Source organism: Hyposmocoma kahamanoa, unplaced genomic scaffold (genome assembly GCF_003589595.1).
Source record: "Hyposmocoma kahamanoa isolate Upper Pololo Valley unplaced genomic scaffold, ASM358959v1 180, whole genome shotgun sequence".
Lineage (NCBI taxonomy): Eukaryota > Metazoa > Arthropoda > Insecta > Lepidoptera > Cosmopterigidae > Hyposmocoma > Hyposmocoma kahamanoa.
Window position 1 is genome coordinate 1155459 of NW_020653711.1, and position 24753 is coordinate 1180211.

General features: G+C 37.1%; 2 protein-coding genes across 4 annotated transcripts in view; one reads left to right on the top strand and one right to left on the bottom strand.

Annotated features, from left to right (window-relative positions):
• Positions 1-10348, top strand: part of LOC113225927 — a 175713-nt gene extending 165365 nt beyond the window's left edge. Inside the window, exon 9 of one of the 2 annotated variants that reach the window (XM_026458398.1) lies at positions 7529-10348. In XM_026458398.1, coding sequence (XP_026314183.1) covers positions 7529-8604 — 1076 coding nt within the window. In that variant the 3' untranslated portion in view covers positions 8605-10348. The remainder of the gene's footprint in view (positions 1-7528) is intronic. The other variant, XM_026458397.1, reaches the window with a different exon arrangement.
• Positions 10349-14051: 3703 nt separating this feature from the next.
• LOC113225925 overlaps positions 14052-24753 on the bottom strand; it is a 96140-nt gene continuing 85438 nt past the window's right edge. Inside the window, exons 2-8 of one of the 2 annotated variants that reach the window (XM_026458393.1) lie at positions 21453-21528; positions 18962-19162; positions 17295-18700; positions 16243-17073; positions 15276-15485; positions 14801-14934; positions 14052-14492 (exon numbers count right to left, since the gene is read on the bottom strand). In XM_026458393.1, coding sequence (XP_026314178.1) covers positions 14245-14492; positions 14801-14934; positions 15276-15485; positions 16243-17073; positions 17295-18700; positions 18962-19162 — 3030 coding nt within the window. In that variant the 5' untranslated portion in view covers positions 21453-21528 and the 3' untranslated portion in view covers positions 14052-14244. Of the gene's footprint in view, positions 14493-14800; positions 14935-15275; positions 15486-16242; positions 17074-17294; positions 18701-18961; positions 19172-21452; positions 21529-24753 lie in introns of both variants that reach the window. The other variant, XM_026458394.1, reaches the window with a different exon arrangement.

Sequence of the window (24753 nt, forward strand, 5' to 3'; positions counted from 1 at the left end):
GCAGACATAACCAAATTTAAATTCATCGAGCTCGTGATGCTGGTTTCGTATAACATATATGGTTGTACAGCCATAAATATGTTATTTGGAACCAGTTAATTTCGCCTCGCCTAATTTTTATTGCGCAAAAATGTTCACGTAGATAAATTTAATTAACCGCACGTGTGGACACGCACTATAATAGTACATTCAGCCACATGTTATGCTATAAATACTACAACTTTATTAACTGCAATTGATGACGTAAGTTACTAATTTTAGTATCAGTAGAGCTCCATGTGAAAGAGTTCTTCCAGGGTACTGCCACCTTATCTATTTTTGCCGCCAAGCAGTAACGTGAGCATTACTACGTTCCGGTCTTGAAGGGTGCTGGTGAAATTACAGGCACATGGGACTTGTCAATTATGTCTCAGGGTGACGGGCGTGGTGGCAGTATCACTCACATCCTTGGGATTTAAAGCTCTGAGTGGAACCCCAACTGATATGGGCCGACGTGTCGCTTACCTCCAGGCGCACGATGTGTTCGTCCCGTCATTTGATATCATAAAGAAAATTACAAAGAATTTATAAACTGAAGATAAATGATATAAGATTTATTTATTTATTCAGTTCTTGGGTTTTTGCGCTTGTCACGCATTGGAAATAAATAGTCGTAAGTTCGGTTACACACGGCGACATTTAGCAGCGATACAAACGCGCATTTGCGAAATTGCCATTCCATTGCGCGATAGCAACGCGACACCAGCAATTTATAGGCGCTTATGTTGAATCATTAACAAAAAAAATTCAACCAATTTCAAGAACCACACTAAAAAGCAAAACATAACAAAATAGAGATAGAGATATTTCATTTAGTACACAATTTTACAATAACTTCTTAATTAATCTATCTACATTTATGGTTTATTTATACAATTACTTTAGTAACGGTAGAGCTGCTTGTGAAACAGTTCGTCCAGGGAAGTACTGCCACCTTACCTATTTCTGCCGCCAAGCAGTAACGGCAGTATTAATGTGTTCCAGTTTTGAAGGGTAGGGATGGTGATATTACAGGCACGTGGGACTCATCAACTTATGTCTCAGGGTGACGGGCGTAGTGGCAATGCCTGCTGCTGGCATTTAAAGCTCCAAGGGGCACTTTTATGGACATGCGTGTAGCTTACCGTCAAGCGCACGACTTGTTCGTTCTATCACTAGATATTATAAAAAAAAATACAACATAACAATTATTCTTGTCCAAACCTATTTACCTACAATTTTAATAAAGTATTATTATTGGTGTTTGCTACTTAAAGATCGGTTTGAAATTTTACTTTACCATAAACATAAATATTGACACTTAAATATCTAATTAGTTATTTTGAAATCGGTTTGCATCGCGATTGTATCGCTGCTTAAGTCGCGCGTGTATAAGTAAACGATTAGCGATTGCATTGCTACTGCATCGCGACTAAATCGCTGCAGACGCGTTGCTAAATGTCGCCATTTATAACGACTCTAAATCGCGTATATTAGTTTTTTCAAACGAAACAACATTTCGGGCCGTTTACATGGCCCGTAGTCGCGGCAATCTGATATGTTATTGTAAACATTTATGTATAACATTAATGCAAACAAATATATTCTTCATTGTGGGTAGTTACAACAGTTATTAATTTAATTGAATACCTTTGTTATGATTATTAATACAAAGATCGAACACATGGAAAAAAATTCTTCGATCCGGCCGGATTCGAACCGACGTCTTCTAGTAAGGCTAAAAAGTCTTTGAAAATCAAATACAAAGGTTCGACAGCAAGCACATAGGAAAATTCGTGTGGTCCACCGGTTTGTTCCATGACTTGGTTGGCATAGCGTCTGGCACGGTTTGCTAGAAGACGCCGCTTTGATTACGGCCGGATCGAAGGAATTTTTTCTAAGTGTTAGATCTTTATATTAATAATTATAACAAGCAATTGGAATAATTTCACAAAAAATAATTGAATATCAATTCAATATAAATTTAATTAAATGCCATTTTTATAATAATATAAATAAAGTTTTCGTTTCACTGTGGTTCTCACTATATTTCTATTGTCAGTGTAAAAATGACGATATGAACTACTTTTTGGGCCTACGTAATGAAAAAATACACCACATTCATTACTTAACATCCAAAATCGAATTTCATTTGTATCTCGCGCTCACAGAACTGTTTACTTATTCGCAGGCAAAATCTCAAAAAAATATGTCGTCATAGCTTTACCTCACACAGAGTTCAGATAAGTAAAGAGTACTGAACTTACACAAAATTTATTGCTAAGTTAATTACGTATCATGGTGCGCAAGAGTGAATAAATTCTTCTACACTTGTTCCTTTAAATAGACAATTTAGGCGTATTTCCCATGCTTCTACTTTAATTTATTCATTGATGATGTGAATATGCGGATCCGTTATCATTATTAAATGCAATGTTCAGTGGAGTTTAAGTAATTCGCAAAAAAACACTTGATTAAATATGACAATTTTTTAAAATTATATAAAACTCAATATTTTAGTAGTGTTTAACTTATTTACAAAAACAATTCATTTTATTTTCATATGTTTTATGACGCCAAGTAACGGGACGAACACGTCGTGCGCCTAATGGTAAGCTACTCGCCTGTCCATAACAATTGCAGTGCCACTCAGAGCTTTAAATCGCAAAAATGTGAGGGAAACTGCTACTGCACCTGACACCCTTAGATGTAAGTTGATAAGTCCCATGTGCCTGTAATTTCACCAGCACCCTTACCCTTCAAAATTGGAATAGAGTAATGCTAACATTAGGTACTGCTTGGCGGCAGAAATAGGTAAGGTGGCAGTACTTCTCTGGACGAACTCTTTCACAAGTCGCTCTACTGCTACTAAATTGTTGGTAGATTTCGAGGGATATGTAACTCAGAGCTTAACTAAGACGGATTATTAAAATGTTATGTTAACTATAAAGTAATCTACGGCATGTCTTACAACAGGTATCCTACAACCGTCGTTTGTGAGATAGTGTTTCTTCTCCGTAGTATTTCCCCATTCAAAGTCTACAAAGATCAATTACGTCAAATGTCATATTTAAAATAACAATGCCTACAAAGTACATTCAAAGACAAAAGGTGTTCTCAAACGATGTGTTTTCTCAAGGAGGAAAAAATATGGCGATTGTTCGGAAAAATTTTCTATGGTCGACCTTCCCGAGATTTTTTTTATTACAATGAGGATCCTTTGTTTTTAAATGATTAGCCATAATCACTATGGCAAATTGCATGCTTCTTACGTTGATTCGTGTGGAAGATAGTATGGGTCAATAGTCTTTCGCAAAACTACTACGTTTTTGTATGACATTAACCTATGTATGGTGAGTCCCAGTGCTGGGAGCGGATCTCCTTTACAGAGAGGGTTTAGAAAATAGACGGATCTCCTTTACAGAGAGAGTTTAGGAAATAGACCATCAATTTAGCTGGTTTAATATAGTTATATATATGAAACTAAGCGGAATGACAATTATCGAAGTCTTAAGTTTTTTTCCACAGTTCTGTCCGTTTGCGCGCGCAAAATTTTAAACATTTTTTTTATCTTTGTGTGTAATTGTCTTCAAATTACAGATCGAAATTCATAATGTACATTTCGTAACAGCTTGTGCGAATATATTTTTATACTAGTTTCAAATTTCGTGCATATCGTAAGTATACGTAATTGGATCGGCCTAAGTAATACAGACCCCTAGAGGATTCATGTACCAATGCTGTTTTGGTTACAAATTTCAATCTCTTCTGCTATCTGGTATGGGCTAGCTTGTGTGGTTTCCCATCTCATATTATTGGGATGAATGTAGGTGATAGAGTGCAATTTATAAGGACATGTATATTGTTCGGTCTTCAGAATATAAATGAAAAAATTATAACTTTTTGCAAACTTTTCCCATCGAAATAGGCAAAGACCACAGCCGTCCACTTGCTACGTTGCTTACACTCTTGCCGATTAAGGATACTAATGACCTGGCCTTTCTTTAAGACATCCTCGATTTAGTTGTAGCAAGTTTGCCTTGCTCACAAACACTCGCCTTTGAAATCTTCTTTTTTAGTAGCAGTAGAGCTCCTTGTGAAAGAGTTCGTCCAGAGAAATACACTGCCACCTTGACTGTTTCTGCCGCCAAGCAGTAATGTAAGTATTACTGCTTTCCGGTTTTGAAGGGTAAGGGTGCTGGTGAAATCACAGGCACTTTGGGACTTGTCAACTTATGTCTCAGGGTGACAGGCGCAGTGGAAACGGCCCTCAGATCTTTGGGATTTAAAATCTCTTTCTTTCATTCTGAGTGGCACTGCAAATGTTATAGACAGGCTTGTAGCTTACCATGAGGCGCACGACTTGCTCGTCCCGTCATTTGATATTATAAAAAAAAATCTTCCGCGCCTCAACGCACGTCTTTGTGTGTTTGCAATTATCACACAATATACCGAGATCAGTTTTGGTTTTGGACGCATCTGCTATTGGTTAGCAAAACAATACACTCAAATGAGTAACAGTGAAGTAACCTTTGTATATTGGTAATGTTCCCCATAAATGTGGATCTTCATACACACTGGCCTCACAAATTTGGCACTTAAACCATTCAACAATTGAAAAAATTCGGTCAACTGTCATAATAATCAGTAATTATGATCATCATATAGACTGCAAGGTTAAAAAACGAAATCACGATTGTTATTTAAAGTATTGCAGACGGGAACGGGGGCAATTGAGACAATAAAATGAAACTTAATGCTCGCGAAACCTGGATCCCATACAATTAAAACAGTTTTAGACAAGATGTTGACGGATAAGGCGGATAACGCGTGAGAGGTCGAGTTTGTAACAACGACATCGGATGTGAATCGTAAGGAAAATAGTTCGATAAAAATGTATCTACAAGAGACGAACGGTGAAACTTTCTTTTCATACAGGCTTATTTGTACACCTCGTAGTACTTTTGTTGGCGACAAGCTGTGACGCAGCCTCTTTTGTAATTATAGTTTTGCGTTTTGTTTTACCTTACTTTTCGCCTGTCTTTGTTTTCCAAATTTTGACAGTTGCTTTTTCTTCGCTCTCTCGTTCGGTTTATTTTTAACCGACTTCAGAAAAAAGGAGGAGGTTCTCAATTCGACTGTATGTTTTTTTTGTATGTATGTTACGCGATAACTCCGGTATTTGTGAACCGATTTTCATGATTATTTTTTTGTTAGAAAGACGGTACCTCCATAGCGTGTTAGTTCCATTTAATTTTGAAGAAAATTATCTACCTCTAAGGGTGGCTGTTTGCGCATGAAAATTCATTTTTATAAATAGCGCCTAAATTTTATTTTAAGGAGCAATTATTTTAATGGTTGATTTTGGTATTCTCCAATTCAAGGCGCTTTTCTCTCTCAATGTACTTTGAGTAGTAAGAACGGATTTTTATTATCTCCTGTGTCAAGTCCCGTATAGTGGCGAACTACGGGATGAATCCGGGTTTGCGCACTTTCCGGTAACCTATTATATGTATAAAACTTAGTAATTATATGTAATTCCACGTAATTTTGAGGTCGGTTTTTTTAGTATACTCTGTACTGAGATTGTCAATATTGTACTTTGAAAGGGGTTTTATTACATACATACATACATACATATACTTCACGCCTTTTTCCAATCGGGGTAGGCAGAGACAACAGTCTTCCACCTGCTACGGTCCTGACACACATCTTTCGCCTCATCAACACGCATCAATGCTTTCATACACGCTCGTCGGTTAAGGGTACTCTTGACCTGGCCCTTCTTGAGGATGGCCTCAATTTGGTCATGATAAGTTCTCCTTGGTCGGCCCATACCAACGTTACCATTACCAACGTTTTATTAAACGTGTTTAATTTGCCAAAGTTTTTCCATTATAGTGCACATGTTTATATACACTCCTCTCGCCAATGATTATATTACTAACATCATAAAACATCAAGTTCTGTTCCATAACTTTTCAGATTTTACTTTCGTACAAAAATAAGAATATTTAAATAGATCGCTCTAAACGGTGATAACTCTGTGTGGTGGCAAAAGAAAGCGCTAGCGTAAAATAACAGTTCAATGCAAAACGCAGAAGCGGGAGTGGGAGTCGGGGGGGATTCTTGCACGTTTGAACTTACTATCTTACCACCAAATACTTACATTTAAAGAGTATCTGATAGTAAAACAAAAAGTTAACTTTTTGGTTTTATTACGTATTCTAAAAATTCATGGACCAATGTTTATGATGTTAGTAAAAAACATCCTGCGAGGTTGTTAGTGTTTTACAAATAACCCTTTATATTACAAAGTCAAAGAATCATTTTTTCCAAACATTCAATAAACTTTTTTTTATTTTTTTATAATTACAACCTTCATCTTGTTCGAACATCGGAACCTTTAATAATATTATGCCATGAGAATGGATTAATTACTAAAACTTTCTAAATTTCTCGCAAAATAATGAGACGCAGGACACTGACCTTGCATCTATTTTTCTAAGCAACTCGTTTTCAAGCCACACCTAAAAAAGTTTTAAAAGGCTTCAGTGGTTTCCCGTTATATGTTCTCGTCTTGTATCCACCCACAATGGGTCAAGAATGTCCACTATATAGTATGACCACTTTATAGGATGCTGTCAAATGAAAAACCAATGTGGCAATTTGCACCGGCGTGTTAGTAAACGACGGCGATTTAGAAAAAACTCCGTCTGCAAAAAGAAATTGGTAGAAGTATTCTTTCTGGGCTATTGGAGCGCGAAACGAAGAGATTATGCAGATTGTCAATGTTCGGGGTCAAACTCTAAATTTGTGGTTTTAAGTAGTCACATTGAAAGTGGAGACATATGGTTGATAAATTCGACGTCACTATTTTATATATCCAAGACTATAATGGTGATGAAAAGAGAGCTCTGTATGTTGAATAGAGTTATTATTATAATAAGTAGTATAAATTCTTTAGAGGGCTTGAAAATTCCTTTTAGTCATATTTTTAAATAGATGCGTAAGATATATAATAATTATATAACGAAATATAAGTGTGTCAATGATTTAGTTACTCGTAGATAAAAAACAGTTTAGTGGTAGATTTGACCTTCCGTCTCGCAAGCAGTGGCCGTCGGTTCAAATCCTGGCTCACACCTTTGAGTTTTTCGGAATTTATGTGCCAAATTTAATTTGAAATTTATCATGAGCTTTGCGGTCAAGGAAAACATCGCGATGAAACCTGTACGTCGAAGACGGTTCACAACCGTCAGAAAACGTGTGAAGTCCCCAACCCGCATTGGGTCAGCGTGCGGACTATGGCCTAAACCCTCCCTTGAGAGGAGATCCGTATCCAGTAATGGGACGTATTACATAGGTTGTTGATGATGACGGAACAACAGTTTCTATACTTACGATTTACTTGCTTGTATATTTTTGTATATTATTTATTTTGCTAAACTATGGTGTCTTGTAGTATTTAAAAATTAGTTTAAATCACGATTTCGCTTTTTGTTTTCAGAGGAAGACTGGGCGGAGAGTACAGCCTACATGATGCACGAGGCATTCGAGGCATCTCCTCCGCGTCGCGCTGTATCCCCTCGACGCATCTCACCACCCCGCAGAGCTATTTCTCCTCGCTTCGATCGCAACTTCAACGACGAATATGATGGCCAATATCGTGAGCAACTGCCACCATTCAGGGAAGAAGCATCTTTCGATAGACGATATCGTCAGGAATCTCTTGAACGTAACGATAAATCTGAGAAATTCACAGAAGATGTCCCATACAGGAGGCGTTATGTCGCGGAGACAAAACCTTCCAATAGGAGTATAGACAGAGTTGATGATAGAAGGTTTGGGAAACTTCAAAGAGGACTTAGCGAAGGTAGCTTGAAAGTTGCCGATACGTCGCCAAAAGACCGTTTCAACGTTGCTAAGGAAAAATTCATGAACTTGGAAAGGGAAAGATTTAATAGAGAGCTGCAACAGCACATGGCGCTAAGGAGAAGCAGGCTGGAGCGGAACAGCCGCTCGACTTCTTCCCCAGAGGAAGAGAGAAGAGATGAGCGGCCAGAGAGGCATAGAGAGAACTCCAGGAGGGAATCAGAGCGTTCCTTGCTGGAGCGTCATAGGGAACCAGAGAGGCGTAAAGAAGATCGTATTCTTGACGAGCCAATTCGCAGGGAAGTTGAAAGACTCCCAAGAGTTGGAAGGAAACGTGATGAAAAGAAGAGGTTTGAATATGGTGCTGAGGATTACTTGAATAGAATTGAGCCAAAACCGCATAGGGAAGACTTTGATAGATACAACAGAAGGGAGTTGGATAGACGTATTGATGAAGATGAGATTATTGAGCCGGTCATTGAAGATAGAAGAAGAGATTGGCATGGAAATGATAGACAGAGAGCGTTTTCTCGCTCTCGCCTGTTGGACGATCATCGTCAGTCTTATGCTGAAGGTGATAGAGATCGGTTTTTCGAAAGAGATTTCAGAGACTTCCGTGACTTAGCTGACAGGCAGCCGGGGGCAAAGTTCCGCCATAGTTATGCGGAACCTATACCTAGAGGACGACTGGGAACCGTCAGACCTTACTGAATTGCCATAATAAATAGAAAAGACATGACCTGACGTATTGACGCCATCTTGGTAATATGTACCTTTGTATTGACGAAAAATTATTGTTATATAAAAATGAAAAATGTGTTTTGGTTATATAGATTTAATAATGATGTTTTTTGGACTAAGATGATTAATTATATGAATAAAATAATTTATATTTGTAGTGTATTGGGTAAAAGTTATTAACAAAAAGAAATAAGGGTGCGAGCAACGTGAAGTTGTGAATTTCTATTGATAATTAAGAGTATAGTCAGATATAATAAAATTGTGCCTACATGTTAGTTTTATTCAATACTCAATAATTATGACCTGCTATATACAGACCATATTTTGTAAATATAAATTATATAAAAATTGTACCTTTATATCAACATAGGTTAAGCAGTACTTGTTACTTTTTGTAATCTGTTTAATTTTATTTCATTTATATTAAAGATCATTAATTTTCAAATCGTGAAATATTCCACAATAAAATTGAAATGAGATTAATATAAAAAAGGTATAGTTATTTAATAATATTATGTTAATCTGTAATATATTTTAAGAAAAGCTGAATGTAACTTATAGTACGTACCTATTTTTATGGAAGTTGTCTTGCTTTAATGCCTCACGTACCGAAATTCATACGCGCAATTTCGGATCTGTGTGGTGCTACATACACTAGAGTTACTGTTACATGCTAGAAATATGGCAGAATGTTGTCTTGTCATATTTTTCTTCCGATATTGCGTATTAAATGAAACATTCATATAAAAGGCGGGCACGCGTTTACGCTCCTTATTCGCGTTCAGCATTTATGGCGGGGTACTCACTAGCGAGTTGTAACTGTAACATGTACAGTACAGTAACGAGGTTCAGTGTGTACGCCTGAAACATTCTGCACTCTTTAGAATGAGTGCCTAGTTCTCGTCGGCTCACTGTGAACCGCACGTGTTCCACTCGCGGCAAGCTCGCAAACCACGTACACGCTATGACTTTTGGTAACATAACATGCAACTGTTCCAGTTACAACTCCCTAGTGAGTACCCGGCTTATAACATCTGAAGGCGTAACACTTCCAGGAGGCGTTTTGTCCATTTGGGTCAATACATGGGATTTTGTCCAGACCTTACTACTGGAATCACCAAATCAACCATATTTATATGATAATTATATAGATATTGAAGGTATTTCAACAACAACACTATAGGCCTTGTTCAGAGTGGAGGTAGGCACGGATGCGGGTGCGAGTGCGTGTAAGTCAAATGTACGTAGACGTTTGTCGAGGCCGATACGGGCGCGGCATCTCTATTGGCTCAGTCCGCTCGTAAGATTCACAGCTCTTAGTTTAGCGTCTGTTTGCAACTTCAACGTGTGGATCTAACGATTTTAGTCGCTTCGGCGCTGTGAAAGGCAAGACGCCAAGACCCGCGCGCCCGCACCCGCGTCGCGCCTGCACTCTGAATGAGCCCATAGACTTCCCGTTAAAATTTTATTCAGCTTCCATTTGCTACCTTTTCAAAAGTGTCTAAAATCAAGTCGTATATTGGCTATATCATATACCTAGTGCATTTTAAAATACTTTTAAAGAAGGCAAATAGGTATACATATAAGTTACATTCTGTATAAATTAAGATTATACTAATATACCAGTGACATCACTATAGTACTTGGATTTATCGCAGTCCGTCCAAACCAGAAACGATGTATTCTATATTTGTACAATATGAATAAACGATTATTATACTTACTCTGTGTAATTCATTTTGATGTCATCCCTATTTAGGTGTACTAAAAGGTACCACAGGTTGTAGATACATTTGTGTGCATTTGCCAGTCGCAACAACACTGTGAAGGAGGTAATGATGCCTACCTCAATCATAGTACACTAGAGATACAACAGGGTGCAGTACAGCAAAAATCTTAAGGTCACTGCCACTGCGCCTGTCACCCTGAGACATAAGTTGACAAGTCCCATGTACCCGTAATTTCATCAGCACTCTTACCCTTCCAAACCAAAACGCAGTAAGGCTCACATTACTGCTGGGCGGCAGAAATAGGTATTCTACTCTACTCGCTACTCGTAATCTACTCTACGCTACTCTATTTCATTCAAACACGCTTACAAATTATATGTTGTATATATCGATAGTAAGATTATTTTCAACTTGTTTGCAAGCGTGTTTGTTTTAATATTTTTTTATTATAAAATTTTATTACCTGTTTATATTTTGGCGGGGCCTGTTTCTTTTCTCATATTAGCTTAAGGCTGCCTTTCCACCAGAGATGTGGTAGCGAGGTAGCAAGGTGACGCGAGAATTTGTGATTTGCGGCGCTGTGACACGGTGTGATATTTTCCATCAAATCTGAGCAAGGCAGCTAGGCGGTGAGAGGATGTGCAGCTGCGTAGTGCGAGGATGCGTTACGATCTCTTTTCAGCTATGCGCGGACGGGGTACGGTGTGGTGGGGTGAACGGTGGCGATATGTCAGTGTCAGTTAGTGTCACACTTTCAGTAGCTCTAGTTACCTACACCGTTTTGCACACATTCCTATTTTGTATGTAAAAATCTTAGCTCCGCTAACCCTTCTCCACCTGAGCTGCGCTGAGGACGGCTAGGAAAACGCAGTAATCATATTGGTAGATTTTTTCTCGCACACTGCCTCGCTACGTCGCACATCTCCAGTGGAAAGGCAGCCTTAAGGTACCCTAATGGTTTGACCCATCGCCTCTCCTGCAGAGGCCGTAGGTTCGAATCTGAGCTAGCACCTCTGTATGTACTTCGTGATAAAACCTGCACGTCGAAGAAGGTTCACAACCCTCGGAAAATGTATGAAGTCTCCGGCCCGCATTAGGCCAGGGCGGCCTATGGTCTAAACCCACATCTGATAGTAGACGACCCGTGTCCAGCAGTGGGACGTATTAATGGGTTGGCGGTGATATTAGGCTTATAGAAATTATTCCTTATCATTCGTGTCGTTGTTATAACAATTACTATTTTATTTTTAATTAATTTAATAATTTTTGTAATCGCTTGTGGTTATGTGATTTTGCTTCTCAAATGAATTATTGCCATATATTACAAGCCTCTGAATCGTAAAAGGTCGTACTGGCTTAAAATTACTTACTTAATTCTGGTTAATGACTGCTTTAGGCATTTAACCAATTCCAAATACGAATATGCCAAAGTAAATTTGAGAAATGTGGCACCTGCCTAATATAGTATAGAAAACCTAGATTCCTTAAAACCCTAACAAGATTCTGCGCAAATTGGCAGTTTTAGAATACTTGGCTCGCCTAGAATGCCTGCCCTAAATTGTTTCTAGCTGATTCACATCAATCCGCCTACGTTAAATCGAATTGCTTTATTACGAAATAAAATACTGAAACTGTATTGTTTAACAATGTTTTAAGCTTTAAATTTCAACGTTATGTAACTATGTAAGTTATTATTTTCCATAATAGTATTTTATGCAATCAAGCATAATGAAGTTTCTCAAAGTGAGTTATGTGTTTAGTAACAGATACGAAATTTTAATACCTAATTATGTGACGATTGCATACAGTACTTTTGTACGAGTACGAATTAAAATAAACAAACACAACCAATATTAATTAACGTATAACTATTTTGTCAATAATCCACGGCTATAAACTAAAAAAAAAATTTTATTCAGCAAAAAACAAGAAATTCTTTTTTCGGAAATTTTCAACTTTTTCAGTTTAGTAGCAAGTACCATAGATATAGAATTTTAGTTCAAAACTAAAAAGAGCGCCTTTTTGATAGGGTATAAGAAATTATAATTGACACATTAAAGTACAGGCGTTGAAAAATAATTTTAAGACTTTGTATTATTCTTACCATGTACACCTTAGGCTCAATTTATATTGCGACGGAACGGAATGGAAGCGAATTTTTGTAACGATATTTATTGTAGGTACATATCATAATAAAATTTATGATCAATTGTGTTACGTAGAAACTATATACGAGCCAAAAACTTCCACGGAATGCGCGAGCTTTCTCGAACTTCATTATTTCTCCTGTATTGTACCTGTAACCTAACTGTATAACTATGTACCTGTAAACCTGTGATATCGTTATAAAAATTCGCTTCCATTCCGTTCCGCCGCAATATAAATTGAGCCCTAAGATCGCTAGATACGTAGTTACAGTGCTGCGTCATCATTATACTACCTAAGAACTATGTTCTTGTTGATATAATCTCCTCAATTCCTCACAACCCATAATAAGAAAGAAAGGAATCTTTTTAAAACAACGAAACAAAGAAACGGGTATATAATGATGAATTTATAAAAGTTATGTTGAAGGAAAGGTAGAAAGACAGATAAATCGCTATGGATCGTCTGCATCTACATATATGGTAAGTTTAAGTAGGCAGGTAAGAAGAAATAATAAATAACTACAGGAAAGTTATTTAGCAAACATGATTTATTACCTGTAAATACATGAACATTTATTTACAGCATTACATCGTTAATGACGAGTTCTGCCAGCTCATACATATGTGAGTACATACATATTATGTAAACTATCAATTAAGTATAGGTATATAAAAAATATTGCACGAAAATTGCACCAGTAAAAGTTTTCAAGATCATAATTCGTTACAGACTACAAATTGAAACAAAGTTACTATGAAACAATGACATTGTGCCTACCAATTTTATCGAATGAAACACTTACTTAAAAGCTTTTGCCGTAAATTTTTTATCAGGCGCTTTTGCTTATTCTTATATTTTTTATTTAAATGCCTTTGCCGTTACTTTTGTATCAGGCACTTTAGCTTATTTTTACATTTTTTACAACTATTGATGATTGATGACTGTAAAAGAAAAATAACGTATCGTATGAGTGCATAACATCGTTTCATAGTAACTAAAAATACACTTGACTCGAAATATTGCACTAACATATTGCATCTATGTATATAAAGATTATTTCCACAAATAAATAACTAATACATAGTCTATCACTAGCTATTACCGATATACTTATTTTCCTTATTATATTCAATAAGGTGGTATACGTTTTATGAGATATAAATTCTTAAAGAAAAAGATATTCACAAAAAATCAAATCATCACACAGTTAGGTACTTATCCATTCCAATCCAATATCATAAAAGGAGACCATTTTATAAAATTAAGTATTATCTAGTATTTGGAATACATATATAGTTTTAGAAGTGTTTTTTAAAAAAATATTTTGAATTAATTTTATACATTGAATAATCGCAAACAAGCATTCGCTGAAATGCAACAGATGAAAGAATTTTGGGAACACATTAGCTCCACCACTGGGTTACGTTCGATGGTGATTGTCTTCATTGCTTCGGATAACAAACATACGTTCGCATCGTGGGTATATCCACAATATATCAATAACACAGTATACTATTACGATGGCTTGGTGCGGACCTACGTACATTTACAAATATTAAATAAGCCATCTTAGAAATTTGTTATAATTATCATGATATTATTCTTCAGCCCTTACATATGGACAATAATTGTAGTTACATTGTAACTTGTAGGAAATATATAGAATTTATACATTATCATAAGAGACACAAGACAAATTCTTTCATCAGTTGCACTTTAAACAATCCTCTAATTAAGGTAAATATCCCAGCGTGTCCTCTAAACTAGCGTTGCGACTCAGCGGTCGATGATCGAACATTCTAGCAAGAGGAACTGAGCGAGGTGGAGACGGCGGCAATGGAGGTGGACGAGGTCTTCTTCCTCCAGCTAGAGACCTTACGTCAGTTCGCTGAGATAATCTCACATCAGCGAATAGAGCTGCCATTTCAGCTGATTTCTTGACACTTAGAGCATCTTGGGATCCTGCACCTGTGCTTCGGACTGAAAGAGGTAGAATTACGACGTTTAGTCAATGAACATTTGATATCAATACAGGAATATTCTCATATAGGTCAGACATTGGCTGATCATGCAAGCTGATTAACCAAAGATTACAGATTTTCATCAATTTTCAACTTTAACATACACGTTTCTCAAGTTATATTTCTTGATAACGTAATCTAAAAAACACAGAATTGCAAGTCGTCTAGGACAGCTTTTCTGTGATCAAGATCAAAGGACCGAAGCCGTCCTTTGGACATATTACTGCTTATATCAATGTAGTACTATATCTTTATCATGCTACTGACCAGTCAATCTTTGCATGTTGCGGCTGGTAGTGTCTCTGGCTTTGTTCTGCAATAGTAGTTCGTAGTCCAAAGCTAAACTGTCCGAGCTGCGCGCACGCCGACTGCGCTCCTCGCGCCGACGACTTGATGACGATCTGGAAGAGATTGAAAGAGAAACTTTGTAATCATAAGTTAGAGCCATGATTATAAAGTTTCTTCATTCCATCTATAATCATATTCATAGACAAACATAATAAGTTGCTAAGTTTTATAAGTTCCTTTTCAATCAAGGATATTGATTCAATTACGGAAGAGAATAATAACATAAAAAGCCAATCCTTTTTATGATATTACGCTAATTTTATTTTTTAATTATACTTCAGAAAAAACTTAAGTCTAATTCCTTTTAAATTTAAAACTTCAATTCAGTAATTATACCTAGTGAAAAATATTAAATATTCAAGTAGATAAAAGGTAAAAAATTTAAGCTACTTACCTTGCGCGATTTATTTTCTTTTCATCATACTCATCAAAGGCCTTTTTCAACCTATCGGTATAAGTCTTTTGCGAAGGACTGCGCAAGTATTCCAAACTTTGTGAGGTCTGCATAATTGCTCGATGTGGTCCCGCACAGTAACACTTATTACTGTCAGCACAGCTTTCAGAATCGCAGGAGCAGTAGCTGAAATCGGCATCGTATATTTCCCTGGAAAAGAAAAGTATTTTGTTAAAGAATTCGCAATAAAGTTGTCATTAAAATTGCTACTCCAAAAAGAAGAGCTAACATTACACGAAAATCTTGGAAAGTCAGTATGTTACATGAGCTGTTAAATTAAACTTTCTTCCGCAAATTAATTACGTGTTCAGACGCAGTTATCAGAATACCTAACTTGAAAATTATCTAAAATATTTCACCAATCATAACATATACACCAAAGTATTTCCTCATAAATCTTAATGAGTATAGTAAAAACTACAAATCCTAGTGAAATGATTATTTCGAAGTCAACTGTAAATAATTGTAATTTGGTTCAGTTACTCATGAGCCATCGCAAACCGCGGACGTGACACGCTCTGATAATCACCACACACATTTCATTTCTACAACACGCGATTCAGTTGAAACGAACCATAAATGACAATGAACAAGGTCCAAATTTCAAAGGTACTAATTGTGATTATGTGAATGAAATTAAAGCAATAGTCACTTGCCGAAATGAGCTTCTATTAGAGGTAAATGAAATGTAAAACAAAGACAGGAAAGTAGTGAAATTTTGTTAGGAGTAGTTTGCTCATTTGGTGAACGATTAATTGTGGCGTAAATAACGAGATAATCAGATTTTGGTTTCGAGATCAACTTTCTACATTTTAGAAATGGTATTGCAATGATGATTATCTACATAAGACTATTCGATGTGTAGTACGGTTAAGTACCCATAAAATTAAGAAGGTTGAAAACTCACTTAGAACAATCCTTACAGCTTTTGCTCTTGGACAATAGACGAGCTTTAGCAGAGTCCTTTTCTCTTTGAATCTCAGTTGCTGAACAGTAACATTTCGACTTGCAATCTTTCAACGAGCAGTAACATCTGTCAATGCAACTCTCGGATTCGCATTCCGAACATGAAACATAACCACTCGAACTATTTCTGTTTTGGCATCCGAGCCTATTACTCAGAGTTAGAAAGTCAGAATCTTCAGATGTTGATGTCCGTTCTCCAGGCCTGGACACTTTTCCATTGCGTCGTGATACATGGACCATTTTGTCAGATCGTTTCGAGTTTCTATGCCTCATTGCTTGTCTTTTTGGTGGTGGTAACACAGGCTCTTTTGGTCTAAATTGCCTCAAATCGTAACTCGATGTTGACACTGGACTCTCAGAAATAGGATCTTTAGTTCCTGCTTTTTCAATATCAAACGATTCGAGCTGTTTTTTCTTTTCTCTACGCAAATCCTTTCCGAAGGGCATTCTGAAAACCATTCGAAGACCACTAGCTCCTTTGAATATCTTTCTTCGTTTATTCTGAAACATGCTGTTTCTTCTTAGAATTTTCTTTTTTTGCTTTTTCATTATTGCTTTACTGTGCTGGAATATTTCATCTTTCGTCAAAGTTACGGCTAATTTTAATAGGAATTCTTTGTAAATCGGTTTTAAATCGTTAAAAGACATTCCTTCTGCGTCAATTATGGCATTTAAAATTTCATCCATCGAGTGCAAATTCTCTTGTACTTTGAATTCGTTGAATAGTTCGTTGAATCCTAACGGCGAACCGCCTCCCTTTTTTCCATTATTTCTGAAAAATAAAAAAAACTGTATAAAAGAATGTGTATTCTACAAATTGCAATTACAAGCAAACGAATGATCGAAACACTCAACGAAGCGTGTTCTATTCGCATCTAATTACCGAGTTATTTTCAGAGCTCAATATAATTGATGAAGTGAGAAATTAAGATCGCGGATATTGAGACATCATATATTGGAAACCACACGATTTATGGACTGAAACGTTCATACCTGTGACCAATCGATTTGTAACGAGTTAATCCACCGGCGTTGAGGAAACTTCCTGATCGTGGAATTGCTACCTTCGTCAATATATCACCAGATTCATTCAATGATTTTCGCTGACTCTGGGTTCTCCTTAAAGGCTCCTTTGTTTGATCCAAACCTGATTCTGAAGGTGGTTTTGAAGGTACAGGTGGCGGCACTGTCGGTGGTCTCTGCAGATTCCTTCTCTCCAATCCTCTAAAGAGTTCAATCTTTTCAGATACTTTACTCCGAACCGAAGAATCGGTACTACTAAGTTTCTTTAGATTTTGCAATTTAGGATTGTTTGGAACTATTTTTGAAAAAGACTTTTTAGACTCTTGCGTGTCACTACCGCTAGTATCGTTGTGCTTAATGGAGTCCAATTTTGCTTTCACCTCTTCTACAGTGATTCGTTTCGGTTCGGCGGGAGGAATGGACGGAGGTGGAGGAGGGTGTGGCAAACTCTCCGATGATATCTTTTTAGTCCTTTCCAGTTTTGGCTTCTCGTTGAAAGTTTCACTCGCCGAAAAGCCATCAGCTCTATCACTATCACCGCTCTGAGAGGACGTACTCCTTTTTTTGCGTGGTGGTCTCACAGGGATTTCATTCGGAGAACTACTCGCTACGCTCATGCAGCTAACTCCATTTCTGTTTTTCAGTTTCTTCTTTTCATTGTGGCCTTGCCGACTCATGTGTGACATAAGAGATTTGTATAACGTGGCTGCTATAACAATAGCGTCCTCGGTCGTTTGACATACAAATCCATGACACTCTAGCTGCTTTGCGACGCCAATTTTCCTCATCACTACAGCGAAAATTGGTGAATGAGAGTTTTCGTTGTGGGAGAGGATATATTTTCTGTCAGCAGGTTCTAACGTTTTGAATAATGCATCCTTGTCAATATGATCCGGATCAGTAATAAGGGGCAAGAAAGCAAAGCTTAATTCGTGACCATTCTGCTCTGAAGGTTGGACAATGAATTTAACAGCAGACCAAACCGCTATCGTAGGGAAAGGGTTGAGTTGTTCAAGGTCCCCTTTTTCTCCTTTGTAACGAACTTTCAGTCCGCTTTTAGAGATTTCTAATCGGCCCGTTAGAGCACCTTTATGGCGAAAATTTCTTCTGTATGCGAAATACAAATCTTTGAGAGGAGACTGAAGACCAGATAAGCTGGTGACCTTGCTATGTAGGGGCGTAGAGCCGAGATAGTGCACGCTGAACATGTGAACGCCAATGCTTTCGCTGGCTGGTCTGGGTTCACCTGCCATGTCTGCGAACATACGCTCTATGCGATCCTGTACCATGTTGTTAATTTTATTCATTTTCCCTTGACAGTAGTGATCGTCATCTTCATAGATTGCCACTTTGCTGTCGCGTGCCGTTGAACTAACCTGAAAATGGATGATAAATGCTTTTGATTCTTGAAAGTACTTTTTTACCATCGAGTTTTATTATAGCTGAGTCCAAAAATAATAATAAAAGCATAAGATTCCAGTTTTAGTAGAAAAATAAGGTTATCAACTCGCCTACCATTTACGGGTAGTATGATAATTAATTTCTTTTTCAGACAACCTTCGATAATATACTACCAAATAGATGGCACAAAATCATATCACTTGACCAGAATTTAACATGTGATTTCCAAAGTTTACCTTGCTATCTCTTCTACCAATGTTTCCGGCAGTTCCGTAGGGCAGACTATTCACGGAGCGTGAATCGTCAAAGAGTGCGTCAATCTTCTGCTTATAGAGAGACAGTGAACAGACGCTGGGTGCTCGGGGCCGGCGTGTCTCGTCATCGCGCGTACCCAGACGAAACCCGCCGAGCGCACCCTCACTTTCACACGTCACCATCTGTAAAACCAATAAACAGATGGTTTCTTGCAACGTTCGAAAACTAGCTCGTACTTCCTACCTATGGTACAATAAAGTCGCATGTGATCATAGTCAAAAGTGCTTTTCTCTTGAGAAAGTCACAAAAATAATACGTACTATATGAAACAAATGATGTATATGTGAAATTTTATGATTCTCCTATTTAAACATAAAAAATATAACGACTTATTTTGTTCGTAGAATCTTTGAACCTCCACCGTGAAAAGTTGTGATCTTGCAGACGTGGCCTTTAAGCGTTAAACACGCAGAGAACGAGTGCGGATCGGGAGCGCGGCGAGTCTAATTCCGCATATTTATATGGATGACAACACACCGACCGCGGACGCGGGACTAGACCCGCCGCGGTCACGACTCCCGACCCTCGCCTAACGCGCGCCCTACTCGCGCCCAACCCGCATCCACTCTCTATATGTTTCACGCTTAATTCACTTAGAACGTAAAGCATTATGCTCTTAAGGCGGAAGGTTTTTAAAGAAATTGAAAGAATTTTAAATTATTGCAAAAGTTTATCTTCTTTTCTTTTAATTTAGGTATTATTTAGCAGACATTATGAATAATGATTGCATATTATACATATAACATTGTCAATATTGCGAGTTATATAAAGTCAAGATTTTCATACAACATTGTGTTGAGGCCATTGTTGCTTCACGGCTCTAACACATGCATTTAAATTACCCCTGCACTTACAACTGGACCGTCACTAGTTTCTTAAAACGTAGCTAATGTTACCGATTGGAGCTATTTAAAATAACTAATAATAGCCGCGTGCGCACATCCGTAGTGGAACCATGTTAATGCTCTGGCGGAACGATTGGTTTTTGCCGCTAAGATCGCTCAAGCGATTAGACTTTGCAGATAATGTTCGAAGCTAGCACATATGCATAAAGTTTTCAATAATGGGATAAACCAGTATCTTGCGGAAGAGCGCTGGTCAATAAATATGTTTCTCTATTAGACACGAATTTAGGTCCTAGTTTGCTGCGCGGACCCATTGCGAATTTTTTGTCCCAAACAACCACATCAATTACCTAGTTACATACTAGAGAATTCCCTACGGTACAAGTACCAGAGCGACGGAATTCACTCCAGAACACCCAAATATAAAATTTATTTCTCAAATTGGTACCGAGCGCCTACTGTGTTGTGCCACCGAGGTCGTGAGTTTTACTTTGAGACCTGTATACGATACCTCCCACGTAAGTTGTTATAAGTATAAATACCATTTCTTGTATTTTAACTTAAATTTATCATTTTTTATGTATATTATAGATCTTTGAAATATTTTCGTTACCCAGTTAGGTAACTTTACAATTAGCCAGCCTGGCTAGAGATGTCGCTATTATCTGTAATTAAATTTGAATTTAACTGATGTTCAATATTTTTTTGTGAAATTACAGCACTAGTTAGTTATAATTATTAATACGAACCTCGAACATTTAGAAAAAAATCCTTCGATCCGTCCGGATTTGAACCGACGTTTTCTAGCAAACCGTGGCAGACCCTATGTCAACTACGGAATGAACGGAACGAACCTGCGGACTCACGAATTTTTCTATGTGCTAGTTGTCGGATCTTTGTATTTGGTTTTTCAACGCCTCTTACGACGTAGCGCCATCTATGAGAAATCTATGAAAGTATATGTAAGGTAGAAAGTATGTGTATAGAATAGAGAATAATGGAAAAGAGAATTCGAGAACGATTCAAAAGTTCAAAAATAAGTGGCCAGGAACTAGAAAAGAAGATGATAAAAAGGTTGGACGGTCAGTTCAATACCGTCCCGCACTAAAAAGTTTGGCAATTCGTTCTTATGCCGAACCATCAAATTGTGGAACCAACTCCCGGCGCATGTATTCCCTCCCCTCTATAACATCGGGTCCTTCAAACGTAGTGTGAAGAAGCATTTGGCCAGATCAGCAAAATGATAGTGACGGAGTGAAGATATTTGTGTTTTCCATCCGTTACTCTCATCTCTGGACTGTATTCGCACTTTCCATCAGGCGCGGGCAGTCATTTTGCCGAGTCACAATAAAAAAAAAAATATATAAGGTAAGATGACGATGAAGGAGATCAGCATCGTCATAAATGTTAATAATCTATCCCTGCACAGAAAAGATACCACATGTCCTAAACAAAGATAATCTCCGACGATATTACACAACCACTCTTATCTTGTAGGCAGGAGTAAACATTTTATTTTATAAATGGTTTGTTTTCAGTATATCCGCCACCGTAAAACGTGTCTTACCTGTCGGCCAGGCTATGGGCTTTAAGCCCAATATTTATAAGCATTTTGACGTCCATTCACCCTTCACTCCGAGCACCTGCAACAAGTAAATTATACGTAAATAAACATAAGTAATCAACATTAACGGATCTCTACAGTGAGAACAAATATCAGCAAGGTTTGTATGAAAGTACCGAATTCAAGTTGCGTGGGCTTCAATACAACATTCTCAGTCGCCGCAATATTTGCTGATATTATAGTCAAGTTAATTATCGTACTTCTTTGGGGCCAAAATTATTACAGAGCTCAGGTCTTTTTTTTCCGTAGGGAAATCTAGAATAAAATTGCTTTTTGTCCGTGGACCACCTGACTGGTTCACTTCAGGCGACCACGGGCAATTATTTCTTCAAATTTTTCTTTTCTCGTCAGTCACCTTGTTATTAAAGTCCTTAACATTTTTTGACCAGTTCATGCGTTTATTTTTCTAAGTGTTATCAATTATTTTAATTTTTATGATCCACTATTAAATTCTCTACAATATTAATTTTAAAAACTTAACTTTATGATTGATTTTTTTTAATTTGTAATCGGTTGTACATTATTTGTTGTAGATACGTAAAAATACAGACAAAAAGAAGAACAGAATATATGGGTAGATATCCCGCCGCTTATAAACCAGTCACGCAGTCAATTCTTTCAAGCCATCTATCACAGCAGAGCTGAGAATGAATGTGTTCAATCAACCTATTATGAATACTCCAACAAATTAATTTAAATTGTGCTTTTTTTTAAATATTTTGCAATAAATCGCAAATTTTAGGTATTTTTTATTTATGTAATAGATAAGAGTTGAAAAGCTGTGAATATAAAATACACTGAAAACGTAAGTTGTATCAAGTAACAATTTAAGTAATAAATTGAATCATACTGTGATTGATACAATTATACTGAAACAAGCGTGAAGTATTTGTATGTACGTAAAGCTTTCTATACACCGAGCCCGCCGACACGGCGACACTGCCGTTGGTGTGGGCGGTCTTGTTTCTAGAATCATGTCATAGGTATGATTAGATATAAGGCCGCCGACACCACCCCGCCGGGCTATGTCCCCAGGTCGGCGGGCTCGGTGTGTAGAAAGCTTAATAGGTCTATTTGTACACATTGTTCGGATTATTCGTACATAAGTATAGTTTTTAAAAAAACTTTTGAACACATAAAATGCTTAAAAAATATTCTCTGCTCCGTTTTCAAAGAGAATAGGCCTAATGGTAATTTAAATATCTAACTAACGTCGAGTTGATCAATCACGATCAGTTAAAACGCAAGAGAGCTCGAAGCAAGAGTGAGTATCAATTTCATCTGGTAAGTATTATTCAGTGTAATAAATCACAAGGTAGGAAAGTGCATTACCGAGATATTTATCCTAAATGCACTTTGATAGGCTTCAGTGCACCGTAGTTATTGAGGCGAATGTTAATAACTGTATCTTTGCAACTATTCATTATTATGCATTATTGTGTGTATAAATTAACGTGGTTAAGGCCGAACCCTTGTATTCTTTAACAATAATTATTATACATGTCGAGTTCTTAGATTTTCGCTGTTGTTACACATAGGAAATGAAACTATTTTTTATCCCGATTTATACCGCGTATGTTTGTTTTTTCAAACAAACCAAAGTTTCGGGCCCTTTACAGGTGATATGGTCACTGTCGACTGAGGTGGCAAAGTATAAAAGGTGACTTTACCACGTCAGTAAACAATGAGATAGTAAAGTGCCCGAAACGTTGGTTTGTTTGAAAAAACAAATATACGCGATTTAAATCCGGAAAAATACTTTCATGTCCAACAATTATAATTTTTTTCCAAAACAAAAGCCGATCTCAAAAGTTTGCTTATCCTTTTCGCTGTTTTATTTTCATTGGAATTACGTCTGCGTGGATCGGTTCTATTGCGCGGGTCGAATGGCAGGGACACTGGCTTTATTTCAGAATTTATTTTTTTACAAACGAAATTAAAGCCATTAGAGAAATGTATATAGTATACTATACGTATTCTATTTAATTTAGTTGATATAGTTGATTTTTTTATCCTATTGATTACAGCGGTTTTCTTGTAAAGTTTCGAGATAAGTTTGTGTTTTTATATCGTGAAAATTTTTTGGAATCGTGTTTTCACATAGTAATCAGTATATAATACCATCAATTTTACTATATACTTTTCACAAAGTAATTGATTCAACACTTTCATTGTTATGCGGAATCAACCAAAGCCATTTAATGTATCACTCTAAGGGTCGAATTCTAGAACTCTACTCAACGCTCAAGTCAGGATTTGAGCAAACTTGAGTATGATTTGAAGCACTGGAAGTACTACTCTAATGGCAAGGACTTGAGTATGATTTTCAGTGCTCACTGCAATACTCATGTCCTGACTTGAGTATTGAGTAGAGTTCTGGAATACGACCCTTAAAGTGTACAACTTCGTGCACCTATCACCCTTGGTTGAAGTGCACGGTATAATCAACTTAATGCACCTGGACTCTTTAGGTGTACAGTGTGATAGTCCTATACACATCATTGTTGATGAGTCTATCAATTGATTAACTAGTTGCAATTAGTGTTTGATCCTACCACGCATAATCAAGTCCACTTTGCAGTGCACCTAAAACACCTGAGGTATTGGGTGGACGAAGTCGTGCACTTTAAGCACCCGAGTGATCTATGCGAAGTCAATTAAGCGCACATAATGGTTAAATAAAATGTACCCAATGATTAATTTCGTATAACAGCGACGACTAAGAACATTTATTTTGCCTTACGTAGTTTTCACTCTACATACGCCAATTTATCGATAAGACCGCAAGGAAAATGAACTAAAAACACAATGCCTTCAAAGACCATATCGAGGATTAATGACACGTGCTTGCAATTTGCGGTACTGGAGTACTCTATTATCATCAAAATAAAGTGCATCCTGTCATGACAAAAACCACAAAGTTTTCGAAAAATATAATGTCTGAATAGCTAAATGTGTATAGATAATTTACGTTGTTGTTTCATTTACCTAATTCCGACATACGTAACTTCTTGAGTTTCTTATTGAGACTATAGGTTCAATTTCTGAAATTAATTTAGAATTCAAGTGCATGAAGAGTTACAAACTCACACATTCAAACCCCTAACTGTAGACCGTTAGCGCACTTTGTCCGATAAGTATCAGCAGGTCGATTCAGGAACCTTACGATAACTCTGTTGTAGACCGTTTCTTTTTGATATCGTACGATTTGTTTTAATTTTTGTTCACAATAACCGAATCGAGC